At 42.0% G+C, this 13,740-nt stretch overlaps 1 protein-coding gene across 2 annotated transcripts in view; it reads right to left on the bottom strand.

The window, feature by feature from the left end:
- The window catches only part of pbx1a (pre-B-cell leukemia homeobox 1a), a 33,792-nt gene extending 20,644 nt beyond the window's left edge, over positions 1-13,148 (bottom strand). Inside the window, exons 1-2 of one of the 2 annotated variants that reach the window (XM_084707421.1) lie at positions 12,519-13,148; positions 11,682-11,755 (exon numbers count right to left, since the gene is read on the bottom strand). In XM_084707421.1, the coding sequence (XP_084563547.1) occupies positions 11,682-11,755; positions 12,519-12,703 (259 nt within the window). In that variant the 5' untranslated portion in view covers positions 12,704-13,148. The remainder of the gene's footprint in view (positions 1-11,681; positions 11,756-12,518) is intronic. The other variant, XM_084707420.1, reaches the window with a different exon arrangement.
- Between the last annotated feature and the right edge of the window lie 592 nt (positions 13,149-13,740).

Genomic DNA, 13,740 nt, shown 5'->3' with positions numbered 1-13,740 from the left:
AAAGAAAGACTAAGATATAGAGATAAAGATAAACCGTGCAGGAACGACAGGGAAACAGAAAAAAATAGTTACATTTTCATTCAGTGCGAAAAGTGAAACACGTTTTTCCTCCAAACACAACCTGCCATGCAAAATGAAATCCCCATTATTTCGTATTAATCCCTAATTAAAATATATTACTCCACAGATTGCGCAAATCTCTCTTAATATGCAAATGAAGCCAATTCAAGGATATTTACATACCATTAATTAAGGCAGCACATTCTCTCAGTCTAATGAGCTGTGGCTTGAGCCTGCCAAGGAAAAATCAGTAGTGAGTAAGCACAGCCACGGTGGATGTCTTCTCTACGTTGAGTCAGGAATGTCAACTATTACTGCAGTATTGAACTGGACACCTCAACACTATCTGAAGGTACCCTCCTGTATAGCACATTTGAATAGCTGATGCAAGATTTCATCCATCAGCACTCAGGAGACCAAGGTCTCTCTCTAATCAGCAATCAGTTGGGTTTCACCAGCACTGTATGTTTCGGATTTAGACAAGAACATTGTTCAAATCGGTACAGACAAATTGTAGAGAGGCTATTTGTATTGTGAATTTGGAGACTCCATAGAATAATATTCTGAAGCTACAGGTGATCAGTGTACAAGCTGTGTCTGAGGACCTTAAGGCCCCGTCACACCATAACGTTCTGGTCAACAACCTGTGACGTTAGAGGAAACGTTGGTAAACGTCTATGGTCGCTGGTATAGCGCTGGTCTAGCACCAGAAGAGCGTTGTGTGGACGCTGGTGAGGCTAGTAATCGTTGGTAAATCGTTGGTGATTGTCGGAGAACGCTGGTCCAAAAAAAAAGTTTTGAACATGCACAAAAGTGCTGATGGAGACCAGCGTTCTTCAACATTTAATTTTAAATGCTGGATAACGCTGATGAACGTTTGTGGAACGTTTGACTAACGTTGCACACGTTTGGCTATCGTTAGTTACCCTAGCGTTACTTGGTTGTTATTCATCGTTTGCGAAAGCAAATGTCGTTTTCATCGTTTCCTTTCGTCACACATCGTCGCGACGCAATGACGCGTCCTCACACGCTAATAGTTTTCAGGGGTGTCTGACTTGGTCGTTGTTACACGCTTCTCATGCGTCAGTCCCACGCTAGTCATGCGTTATAGTCACACGTTAGTCACACGCCAGATGTGTCCACCTCGCCCTAGAACGCTCGAAATGGAACGATTAGAACTTTCAGAGAACGTTAACCAGAACGTTATGGTGTGACTGGGCCTTTATTAAAAGGATGGTCACAAGGATGGTTACATGACTGAGTGACTGGTGAGTAGCATCTCCAGACAGCAACCTGCAGTTTACACATCAAAATAAGGTCCCTCATGTAAAGCAACAACATAAGGGCCTAAACTGCCTTGATCCAAATATATTTATAAATCTTTAGCACTGGGAAATTGTATTTAATAAAATTACTTGCCACAAACAGAACTCATCAGCACTGCTCTGCCACTATACAAGTCAAGAAAAATAACATTCAAATGTCTGTCCCATTTAGCCAGCTAATGTATTGTAATCAGAAATGTTCTGATTACAGGCAGAGCAACTGCCTGTAATCTCTGTCTTTGGCCATTCAGCAATTCACTTTCTGAAAAGCATTCTATACATTAGCAGTCTAAAGAGACCTGCCAAAAAATAAAGTAGTAGTTACATTGTATTGACATGCCCGAATGCAAGGCCCAAGCAGTTTCTGAAAGCATTAAGGCACTCGCCGACCAAGTGGTGATATCTAAAGAGAACAATTCTTTAAAAACAGCTTTGCATGTATTGAGGAATGGAATGGCAACTTAGTTTAGCATACACACACGCACACACACACACACATACACCTCGGCACACACAAACCAGCCACACCTTTTTCATTTCTCTAAGCCACTGAGGAGTTGGGGAATAGTTCAAAGTTTGATGAAGGGAAACTGAGAAGGAAATAGAACACTGTCATATTTTGATTTCTATCTGCCAATAAAATCCTCAGAAATTCTCAGTTTTTCCGGTTTCAACCTCTTTCTATCCAGCTGCAACTTTCATTGTGACGTGTTCCTGGCAAGCCGTCAGAATCTCGTAAATTCAATTGGAGCCTATTACTAAGGAACTTTTAAAGCTAACCTTCATTAATGTTAATGACAGTTTTAGTGGGGGGCAGTGATGGTTTGGACTTTAAGGCTACTCTCCCAAGCTTTAACAGATTTAACAGGCTCTGGACAGAGATGGATGCTCCTCACAGCCTGATAGGCTCCAGGAGCCATCCATCACCCTAGAGGTCCCACCCACAGAGCAGAACATTCCATAACAGAGGCCAGGCCAGAGGATTGGGGTGACTGACAGCTTTATGTGTGCAACGGCTCGTCCAATGGAGAGGACAAGATGTGGTTTCTGGCCTCTCCGGCGGCCTTCTGCTCAAAATGAGTTCTGAGGCAGAGAACAAAGTGAAGAGCAAGAAGGAAAATCAATCATGAGACCTCAATATGAAACTGTACCCACAAACATCCTCACAAGCATGCACACAATATTGAACACTCAAATAATTAGACACATTGTGCTACAGTATGAGCATTTTGTTCACCCATCCAAAACGCAGTACAGCATAATTTTCTCTAAAATAATTTTTAGTACTGCATAAGTTTGAAACATGATCAAATAAGCTATTTGTTCTCCATTTAAAACACAATTAAAACCTTAAAACAACAGCAATTATCATAAACAATACGATCATTACGCCTCCACACTCACTAATCAGTACAATAAACAGATTCCAAAATGACTTTCTAGGACACAGCACGCCAAGAAAACGGGGGAAAAAAACATACAAATAATACATACAAAAAACAACAACACAATAACACACTCGTATACAGTACAGCACACAGCTTTCTACTCTCTATTCACACACAAACACGCGCACACACAAAAAAACTCTGAACATTAAATAGCTATAACATGTACAAGGACGTGCAAGTGTAAAAATCTTTACATTGCAGTAATGTTTTACGAGAGGCCACAATTCCTTCATGGGCCGTATCGTGCTGAACTCTAGACGAAAGTGATAAGGAGAAGGGGGTAGGTGATGGTGTCTGTTGCGGAGAAGACACACTAAATTTGGACAGTAAGTAGTATCACCCCCGGTGGCACGGTACACCGCACATTCGCAACGCCCCATTTAACTGTGCAAGGCACTTCCCTGCGCCCTCCCCACACCTCTCTCTCCATCGTCCGCATTTGCATACTGCAGCACGGGGTCTTGACAGATGAAGACGGATGGGCCAAAATCAGCCTTACTGAAACAACTGTTTTATCAAGGTTAAACTATCCACGAAGCTCTTAAACTCTGACCTTTATCACACAGAGCCTCTCCCAATATCAATCAATCAATGGGATCACATCTGTGGGGAAGGGAGGAGGTGATTTCCATTAAGTCAAGTTATAGCAATATAAAATAAATGGATGTATTTATGGGAGGGACCTGCTCAACATCTTCTGTAAAACAGGATAGGGGGAGGCTGAGCCAAATGCTTACAAGCCAATGGTATCACAAAGTAGGAGACAAGAACATGATGAGCTACAACTTCTAAAACAGATTTCAAAGAAACTGACTGCTGGTGTACTTGCCCAGTGTGTGTGCGAGCTGACATTTGCATTCCAATTTTTGTCAGAAGGTGGTGCCGTATTCAGTCTAAGCTTTATATGAAATAAACCCTTTCCCTGTCAAGTCAAAAGCTACTTTCAGGTTGCTGTTCACACTGCTGCAACTAGTTAGCCCATCCCTAGTGTGACCACACAGTCTATTTATGTCTCTGCATCATAAAACATGTTTACTGTCAACACAGTAGAGACAATGAGGAAGGCTGGATAACAGAAAGATTACACCCAGGAGCAAAACAAGAGCAAGTGTCATGTACACAGAGAGCATGTATACAGACAGTTTTTTAGTATTTTAGAATGGTGGACATGTGTGTGTTATCAGCTAAGAAACAGAGTCTGTCCCACCAACAGCACAGACCAGCTGATCAGTCAAGCCTGTGGGAACACAACTCCCTTTCTCCCTTTCCAGGACGCTGTTATGCAATTGTCCTGTAACTTAAAATAGCAAAAAGAACACACCCACACACTTACATCGTATCACCTGTCCTTTTACAGTGTCAAGGGTAAGGGATCTTCCATCAAGGAAACTGTTGCCATGATAAATAAAGAGAAGTATATCATTTGCTGATTATAAGTAAAAATTAATTTAAAAAACTAAAGCAAATTACAGCAATTAACATAATATCATTGAATTAACTGTCCAGAACTAACGCTGCCAAAGGAAAGCTGGCAGACAGTTGAGTGAGAGGGAACCAACAGATTCCTATCATTAGAGTGAAGCTCTTCCATGGCTGACAGTGGGAGAGATGCAGAACAAACTAAGTCTGGGCATCCAACTGAATCTTTAACAGTCTGGGTCATTCTGAGCCATGAACAACATCCTTGTTCCTGCACATGTTTGATTCCATTCCAGTTTTTTCTGGAACTAATGGAACAATGGAACTAATGATATCTGATACAAGTGCAAAACACTCCATGACTCTGGTCATCTGCTACAGTTTGGTTGGGTGGATCAACCCAATCATCCTCTCTTTTCTCCCAACTTTTCCCTTGAAAAGCCCATTTGAGGAACACTGCTGAGGGCACATCAGATGGCTCCTATCAGGCTCCATGAGACATTGTTTCCGGTGTGATCCATTGCCAAACGGTCAAGTTGAACACTGACCTCAGCTAGCACGGCTGACCAGGCTTCCCTAAAAGCGCTGCCTGGATGTCAGTCAGCTATTCAACATATCCTCTAACACCCACCAACAGCACTTCCAGACATCATGGAAGGTAGAATGGTTGTAACCTCCCGTATTGCTAACACACACACACACACACACACACAAAGATCATAATGTAACCAGAAAAATATCCCCCACACAAAGGATTGTAAATTCTTAGATTTTGGCAAGCATCAAACGCAACAACAGCGTGTGGAGGTTAAATCTGTCCTTAACCATCTTCCTAAACTGCAGTGACTGTCTCTCTCTTCTCTGCCTCTCCGCCTCTCCATTTCAAGCTCTCTCCGTCTGGCTTCTGAAGGTGGTGAGGTTACACTGGCTCATCCGTGGCCTCTTTGTCTCCTACAGCAATGGCAAGGCTTTATTAGCATAAATTAGAATAGCTCACGAGAGACTACCGTGTCGTTATGCGTTACCCACGGCAACCTTTCCTCCCCTCTCAATCCACCTGAGCATCTGTGTGCTGGAGAGTGAGGTGTGTGTCTGTATGTCTGCATGTGTGTGAGCAACACACTGTATCTAAATGTGAAAGTGTTCCGCGACAAGGGAGACACCAATCCACACCAGTCTCTCCCCCGTCTGATTAAAATGAATGGTGCTATCTGCACTACATGAGTCACTATGCCACAGCCGTTGCCATCCCTAATTGAAAGATCCAATCAGCAGTGACCCGTCCCAGTCACGGCCTTCTCCACATAACACACTGTGGCACCATATTCTACATGCTGCTACAGAGGAGTCAACTGGCACACTGCCTCACCATTTCACATGGTGTGGGTCTACGGTTGTGTGTTTGTGTTGCAGACACAAGTCCTGCGTGTGAATGTGATCGCTTTTTATTACTCAAAACAGATGGAGGGAGAGAGGAGAGCCACGCGGATTGGTGCTGATTGTGTATTTTTTTTGTCCGAGAGGACAGACCCCTTCGCAGTTCCATGTTTGACTGTTTACTGTTGCCCAGGAAGGGGAGTCGGGGGGGAGGCTCCATCAACCTCCCCACACCCCCAGCATGCTGCCGACACACTCTTCACATCGGAACAGCGGGGCATCCGACGGGTGTGAGCCCGCACCCTGAATTCAAGGTGATCCCCTGCCACATAGGGGTTGATATGGCAACTGAGTTGTTTGGTAAGGCTTTACATCATTATACTACTGTATGCTTACATACAGTAAAATGAATACCTATGAATACCTACTTTCATTCATTATGTTTCGCTGCATGTAGATTGATCTACAGAATATGAGCCAAATGAACGTTACATTTCTGTAAGGTATCACTTTAACAGTAAGGATTATTTCATTATATTCTGTATGCTGTAGTTGTTCCTAAGAATGTTCTGGACTCAAATTTCAGATAATAAACAAAACCCCATTCTGCTGTGAAACACATTTCCTCTCTAAAGCAATTTTGGATTGGATAAGTGGCACGCCATTCATACTGTAATAGCTGTGAATATGATATCTGTCAGACAAATAAGAACAAATGTTTTTAATGGCTGATCTCACTGTATTAGATAACCAGATTGAGCAGAGAGGTAAACAGAGACTTTAAATAGAAATATGAAATGTTCACATTTCTTATGAATAAGGGAATTGATAGGTCTCCTTTTCTTTCTCCCTTTCCCTTTCTTTGTCTCTCTCTTTCCCTCCTTCACTTCCCATACCTCTTGTTTATTCAGAATTTTAACTTGCACATGTGCACACAAACACACACGACAGTTAGCCTGCCCCAGACCAGGTTAGTTTTGCAGCATAAGTTGCCATAGTAACTGAGTTTGAACTACGTTGAGCTGGCTTTATGGAACCGAATGAACTGACTAACTGACATAAGCCTGGCTTATTCGGTCAACTCACTTTATGGAACAGGGCCCAGAAATCCAACACATCAAAAGGAGAAAGGTAATTGATGACTCTGTTCTCCTCTTAGTTAATCACCCAAAAAGTGATCAGAATAAAACCTCCCCCACACACATACAAAAAACACAAACATGCACAAACGCACAAAACCTTACACACAAATTCACATACAGAAGCAAACAAACACACACTCATACAGCAAATGACCATCCCACAGCCAAACCTGTTATCACAACCAATTAGTGCTCCCACCTCAGATATACCGGCCTGTAATTAGGCATTAAAACATGATTAACATGTCTTAATTACTCCACTCTACATTTGCATAATTTATTAGCTGCCCTAATTGCAAGACAGAGGACAGGAATCAGCATGCAAAAATAGCGGAAGAATCTTGTTGTACACTGTCCCAGATAGACAAGAAGATAATTTTAGCAAGTCCACGCATTACTTTTCCCAACGGCAAACTAGTGTCTATTTAAGAATGAAAGTACAAAAAAATTACATTATATCCTCAATAGAGGGACTCGTTCACTCTCATTTTGTCATATTATTTTCCTATGTTTCTAGTACACTACCTGGAAAGAAAGGGAATATAGTAAAGTTTTCTTCCAAAATGTATCAAAGTGCAATTCAGTTTTTTTCCCGACAACTTCAAAGATGTTTGGAAACTTTTTTATTTATGAGAGTGAACAAAATACAGGGGATCTTGTTCGATCATATTTTCCACGGAAACCAAAAGCACAAGGGGACAAACTGCTTCTGTTGCACTTCCAGGGAAGGGAGTTGGGTGGGAGCAGATATACAGTCTGTCTCTGCTGCGGTGGGGAAAACCAAGGACATAGCCATTAGTTTCAGGACAGCACCACATTGGAGACTAATGCCTCCATCTGTCACTGGGGATGAGTGGAGAGTAACAAAGGCAGGCCACACTAACCTCTGAACTCATCACGGATGGCCATGTCTATTAAACACTGAAAAACAGCAGCATGAGGGCTGGACGCTGAAACAGACAGAGTAGTACTCTAACAGGATCCTCGACAGGTGTTTCACCAGCTAGTTCCCCCCCCCCCCAAGTTCCCCCCTCCCCAGTAAATAGTCCTGTCCCTCACATTGAACCACCAACATGCCACACCGCAGACTGTGGCATCAAACTTACTATTCTGGGGTGAAAACTACTGAGCCATAGCTATTAACTTTTAAGCACCCTTCTATCTCATAATATTTGCTTCCCAGCTCTAATTGACAGAAGCCACATTCCTCCAAGTGGGTATATATGTTTAACTTCATGCTCTTATGTTTCTTCCTATTGGCACTTATTTGCTTTTCACAATGTATGCCTCATGTTTTGGTTACCCGCAATGTTTTTGGGGCTATCTCGTTATTTATGATCATTGACCTATGCACTTTTGTAAAGGTCTCTCTTGGAAGTCCCTTTGGATAAAAGCGTCTGCTAAATGAATAAATGTAAATGAATGTAAATATGTAGGTACGTATTGAATTCATAAAAATTCAACAATTAGCTATTAGTTATGTATGTAAACAGCAGACATTCCCATCCCTAACTTAATACCAGTGGTATAAGAGTTGGGGTCACAGAGGTCACCAGGCGCTTAACTTTGACAACTCCAAGTAGTGTGATGTATTATCCATCTGATCACATTAGTCATGCAGGAGTTCCCTGTCTGACCTGAGACTGGGAACCATGAGCGGCTGTTGACTTAGACAGGGGAGAGAGAGAGGGAGAGAGAAAGAGAGTGAGAGAGAAAAAGAAAAAGAGGAGAGAGAGAGAGAGAGAGAGAGAGAGGGAGGGAAAGAGAGAGTGTGGAGGAGGGGGAGCCAGGAAAAGCTCCAAGTCACTTTGTTCTACTTCTTTTTGTAAATCAGGGGATCCCCTCTGAAGAGAAGGGGGAGATATAGAGAAAGAGAGAAGACAGAAATAAGAGGGAAGAGAGAGAGGGAGAATGAGAATGAGAGAGAGTGAGTGAATGGGGGGGATGACGAGAGGAAGAGAGAGGGAGAGAGAGCTCTGGCTTGAAACCTGACACCTTGAACGTCAACTTGGTGTCTGGCTTCTCTTACTTGGTCAACTGGTACGTGCCAACTTCAGTAACCACAATGGTTCCACATGCACACATCCTACTCTTTTAGCATGCAATGTAAAACAACTTTAAATACTAAGCTTACAGAGGCATCAGATTTTTTTTTCTTGTGTTCAAAAAAAGAAGGCACATCACAATGTGTCCAATCCCGATGGAGTTTTCCCAGCGCTAATGGGCCATTCTGTGCTTGTATAAGCTTGCTAAATATCCCGCACCATGACATGGGGGGCGACCCCGGACCAGATATATGGGGATAGGGAGTGGGGTCAGGAGTTAAGGCCAGCCCCTTCTGCAATTGGCATGCAGTCCTGCCTTCACTTGTCAGCTGAATGCCAGAAGAAGCCTCATCACTGTGCTGTCACCGTATCGCTGCTGTCAACACGCACCCTGGACTAACACGCTACAGAACACAGCGACCAAGGATCGTGCAACACGCATGCATAGCAATGGACAGAGACATGCATTTCTTATGATGTTGAAGACAACAATATCTGGTTACACTGCATTTAGAGACCCACTAGAAAGGGGATATGCTTACTGTCACAAACTGCTCATCTAACTACTCTAAAATGCACTTTCTTCCTTAACCCTTGATGTTGTGGGGTATTGTGTTTTCACTCAGAACATCTCATGTAAACTTGTATAAACTTTTTTAACTTATTAGTGCCTTTATGCCTGCTCGCCTGTCTGTCTGTTTTCTTGTGTGCCTTTTTGCTTCCCTCCCTTTTGGTCTATGCTCATGTCTGTTTCTGTCTGTCTATCCTCCAGCCCGACTGCTGTTTTAATAGTCTTCCTCTTGCAATTCCCCCTGAGACATCCTGGCTGCAACAATGTAGAAGTGAGGAGAGGCTGACTCTTTATAAAATAATATAAAAAAGACCTGACAAATTACAGCCTGTTCTCTCCTCGCACACTCTACGCTCAGCACATTTGGCCGTAAATGCCACGGCGATGGTTTGAGTCATTTTCACTGTCGCTGCAAAGGATTGTAGATTTTGTCTGCATAGGGCACCTTAGCAAGGATGCTTGGAGCAAAAACAATTGCAGAAGGGCTAGAAGGTGAGACTCAGTGGGGTAAATTCAATGTGTTCTAGAATTTCTCACACAGTTATTGAGTTGTGTTAGTACTTAATTCTGTAGCTCCTGGCATAGATCATGATTAGTAATCGATGAGTGTGTTTGTGCATGTGTGTGCCACCTGTGGTGTTATTTCTACTTCGGAAACTATATTTTTGCCAGTCCACCAAACTTAAACCTAATCACCTGAGGCCTTCACACTAGACAGTAGACCAAGCATTAAAGCAACAGTTGTGTGTTTTACTAATCACAACAAACTTCCTACAGCCTCTAGACAGAACAGCTCTGGTTCCTCTGGCTTTCATGACCGGTGGGAAGTGCAAAGAGAGAGTGTGTATGTGTGTGTTGGAGGGGGGGTGTAAAGAGAACCAGGAAAAGGTCCAAGTCACTTTGTTCTTCTTCTTTCTGGAAACGAACTCCAGCTGAACCCATAGTGACGCGAGGCAGTTTAAAAGAGCCAGGCATAAGGCATTACTCTCTCACTCCCTTCCAAGCAGACCCTGGAGGAGAGAGGCCCCATCGACCTTAGCTTTTCACACCCTGGAGTCTATCTCTTTTGTATGTATTCATTGTTTCTTTCCTTTTCTTTTATATCATAAAAAGTGAATTACAGATCAGGGCAGATTAGTGTGAAAGTACGGCCTACTTGAACAACTCTCCATTTGTTATCGTATGTAGTTTGGAAGGTGAAGCCCTTCTCAGTGAAGGCCAAAATAAAGGATGGTTTCTCCCTCAACAATTTCAAAAGACACTTGTTCAAAGACAGATTCAGCGATAAGTCTGTATTGGAGATTGCTTTTTGATTTTCTATCTTGAAGAGATATTGCTCTTGTGGAGCCTGGAATAGGCCTCTGAAAATATTCACATTCTTTCTATGAGCAGACAAGCTGCCTATCTCTTTTAATCCTCTTTTAAGTATGTTCATTGCCTGTTTCACACACATTCCTTTTTCATGACTTAGACACTTGCTTGAAACACCAATTTAGAAATCCTTCTGGCCCTGTACATAAAAACAGTAGACCAAATAAACATATCTCTTTCTCATCAGAAAAAACACATTGCAGAACTGAGTGAAAAGGGACACTGTAATGAATTGGGATGGATTGTCTCAAGGGCAGCATTTTACATATAAGTTACATAAACAACCATGTAAGTAAATATGTATATTAACACCATTAAACACTGAACTACAAAGGAACTGCTATGTAGTACCCATCAATAAAGTTTAGCGGTACAAGTTGTTAGAACTTAGAAAAGGTACAACTTGGTATGGGGTTGTAGGACTTTCCAAGGGTAAGTGGATGCTAACATTGATCTTGTTTTGGTAACACAACCTTCAACTGCCCGTTTACAACATCCACCTACCCCTCACACCCCACACTAATACTGTGTTTTACTTATTTTTAAATTTTTGTAATAGATACCACTAACACTTAGTACCATTTCACTACATAGCAATTCCTAATGTATTTACTTACTGTAGGTATTACTTTGTAGTTACATACAAGTTAATGTAACCTTAATGTAAAGTGCTGCCACCTTTTATAGTAAAACCAAATATTCATTAGTGTTGACGAGAGTAATTTTACTCTCAGTATCCAAGTATGGGGGTTTGTAACATGAATTCGTACAGCAGATGTACAGTAAAAAACTGTACAGACTCTAACCAAATCCAGAGTTTACCAATAACAAGTTGTCTAAAACCTTAGTTTCTCTCCAGAAACATGGATCAGAAAAAAACACATATACAGCATGAGAAGTTTTAAACTCTTAAACCTTACCTGTTTTCTCTTTAATTTCACACAAGACATTGAAGAGTGCTGGTTTCATCCTGTGACAATTCAGTGCATGTTTCCTAAGGAAATGAATAAATACAAAATTAATGATGAGTTTTTCTTTGTTTCTTGTGCCATATAAACTCAGAAAAAGAGAGAACAGCCACTGCTGTGCCCCTTTAATTGGTCAAATAAACGGAGATATTACAACTGGTGATTTTAATGATTATCTTTTTAATTTGTCTAGATTTTCAACCCTATTCAATGACTTGTTGGACAGGATATACATGATTAAATAAAGAAAATACTTATGTGCCAATAACTTTCCTCTGTCCTTGGCAGGAGTGAAATTACACGAAAAACATCAGTTCAACGACACCGAGGGGCGTTTATGTGGCAAACTAAATTAGATTATAGTGTGGGGAGTTTGCATGGTGCGTTGTAGCTAGGTTAACAGTGATGTGTTTTTCCATTTATTGAGAGAAAAACCTTCAAAAGACATCCGCAACATGTGCGATACACAGCATGTTTGCAACGTATAGGGTAGCCCAACCTTGTACAAAATTAAAAGAAAAGAGCCGCTTGGAAAATGAGAGGTAGGCTACAGCTCCACGCTTGCATAACATCACAATATTTTTTTATAAACCTATAACAGAATTGCTTATTCAAAAGTTATTTGACGAAACAAAACGGACTCGGTTTATTTCTCGTAATTCTGCCATCGGGTGTGCACATATATTTTCTTGAGCTAGAAACACATAGATCTGCGCAATCTAAATACATAGTTAAACTATTTTGATTTTGTATTCCATCACAGAGACATTCAACTTTATGCCACCTCACCTGGCCTGCGCTTCGTCCAGGCTTTGGTCTGTAATGGTCATTATTTGCTGTAATATGTCTCCGATGTCCTGCTTCCTTCCCTCTCCCTCCGTCCCTCCAGTGCCATCCTGCATATGCTGCGCCAGGCCAGGGTGTCCGGCCATCCCCAGTCCGTGGGAGTGCATCAACCTAGGTTGCTCGTCCATCCTTGACCAAGGTCTCTGCCTCGCCCCCAACTGACAAACACTTTTTTCCTCAAAGGTGACAGAAGAAATATCCTTGGAAATTCCTTTGGATCCTCCTGCCTTCTCTTCCACTCTTTCGCCCTCACACTGTTTCTCCCTCTCTTTCCCCTATATGAGCTCTTCTGGATCGGAGAGGAAGGAGAATGACAGCCCTCCCGTTCTCTCTCCCAGCTGGTTTAGGTGAAATCTGATCTGAAAAGCTGCTTTTGGCTCTGGCCACTCCTGCACAGCTAGGCTACTGTAGAAAAAAAAGATTCTATACTAAAGGGACCTAATCTCATTAAAAGTGGCTTGGGCAAAACGGGTCAGAGGAAATGTAGAATTTCCTCGAAACCTTGATAAACCAAACCTGTAACTAGTTGCCCTAGAGCTGAGATATAAAGTCTCACCACAACTGTTATTGTTTCGCTTATGTCTAGCAACTGAGTCATAAGCAGAGTATGGATAAAACAGCCTCCGCCCCTTAAGCAACGATTGGAGAAGAGCAGCGCTTAAGTCCCACCTCGGTTTCCTCTGAAAACGTCAATCATCTTTCGGGAAGGTGGGACGCATCAATAAACATAAAGGCATGTGACCGTTAACACGGAGACTGGACTGGGTGGCAATACAATGATGGATAGAGACTGAATATGTAATAAATAATTGTGCTTGGAATGGAAGCTCGGCAGGGATATTACATGGTGGATAGGAATGACGACCCCTGACTGCAGACAATAGATGTCTAGATCTCCTAAAAGCCAATTAGGTTTATGTTTATAGACACAGTTTACTAAAATAAGACAAATTAACATTATTAATTATTTAACAAATCCATATTTATAATTATTACGTATTATAAATTATTTGGAGCGGATACTGACCACACCCATGCTCTAATTGCAAACCAAACCCCCCCCCCCCCCCCATCCGATTCTTTCTGGAGCATTTTGGCCCCTCTCCGTTTACATCAATGTAAAGATACATATGATTTGCAGATGTATTAGTAGGACAAATTACTC

This window comes from Hypomesus nipponensis, chromosome 10, assembly GCF_054491055.1.
Source record: "Hypomesus nipponensis isolate SF chromosome 10, ASM5449105v1, whole genome shotgun sequence".
Classification (NCBI taxonomy): Eukaryota; Metazoa; Chordata; class Actinopteri; order Osmeriformes; family Osmeridae; genus Hypomesus; species Hypomesus nipponensis.
Note: the sequence above shows the minus strand (reverse complement) of the source record. Positions and strands in the feature narration are given on the sequence as shown.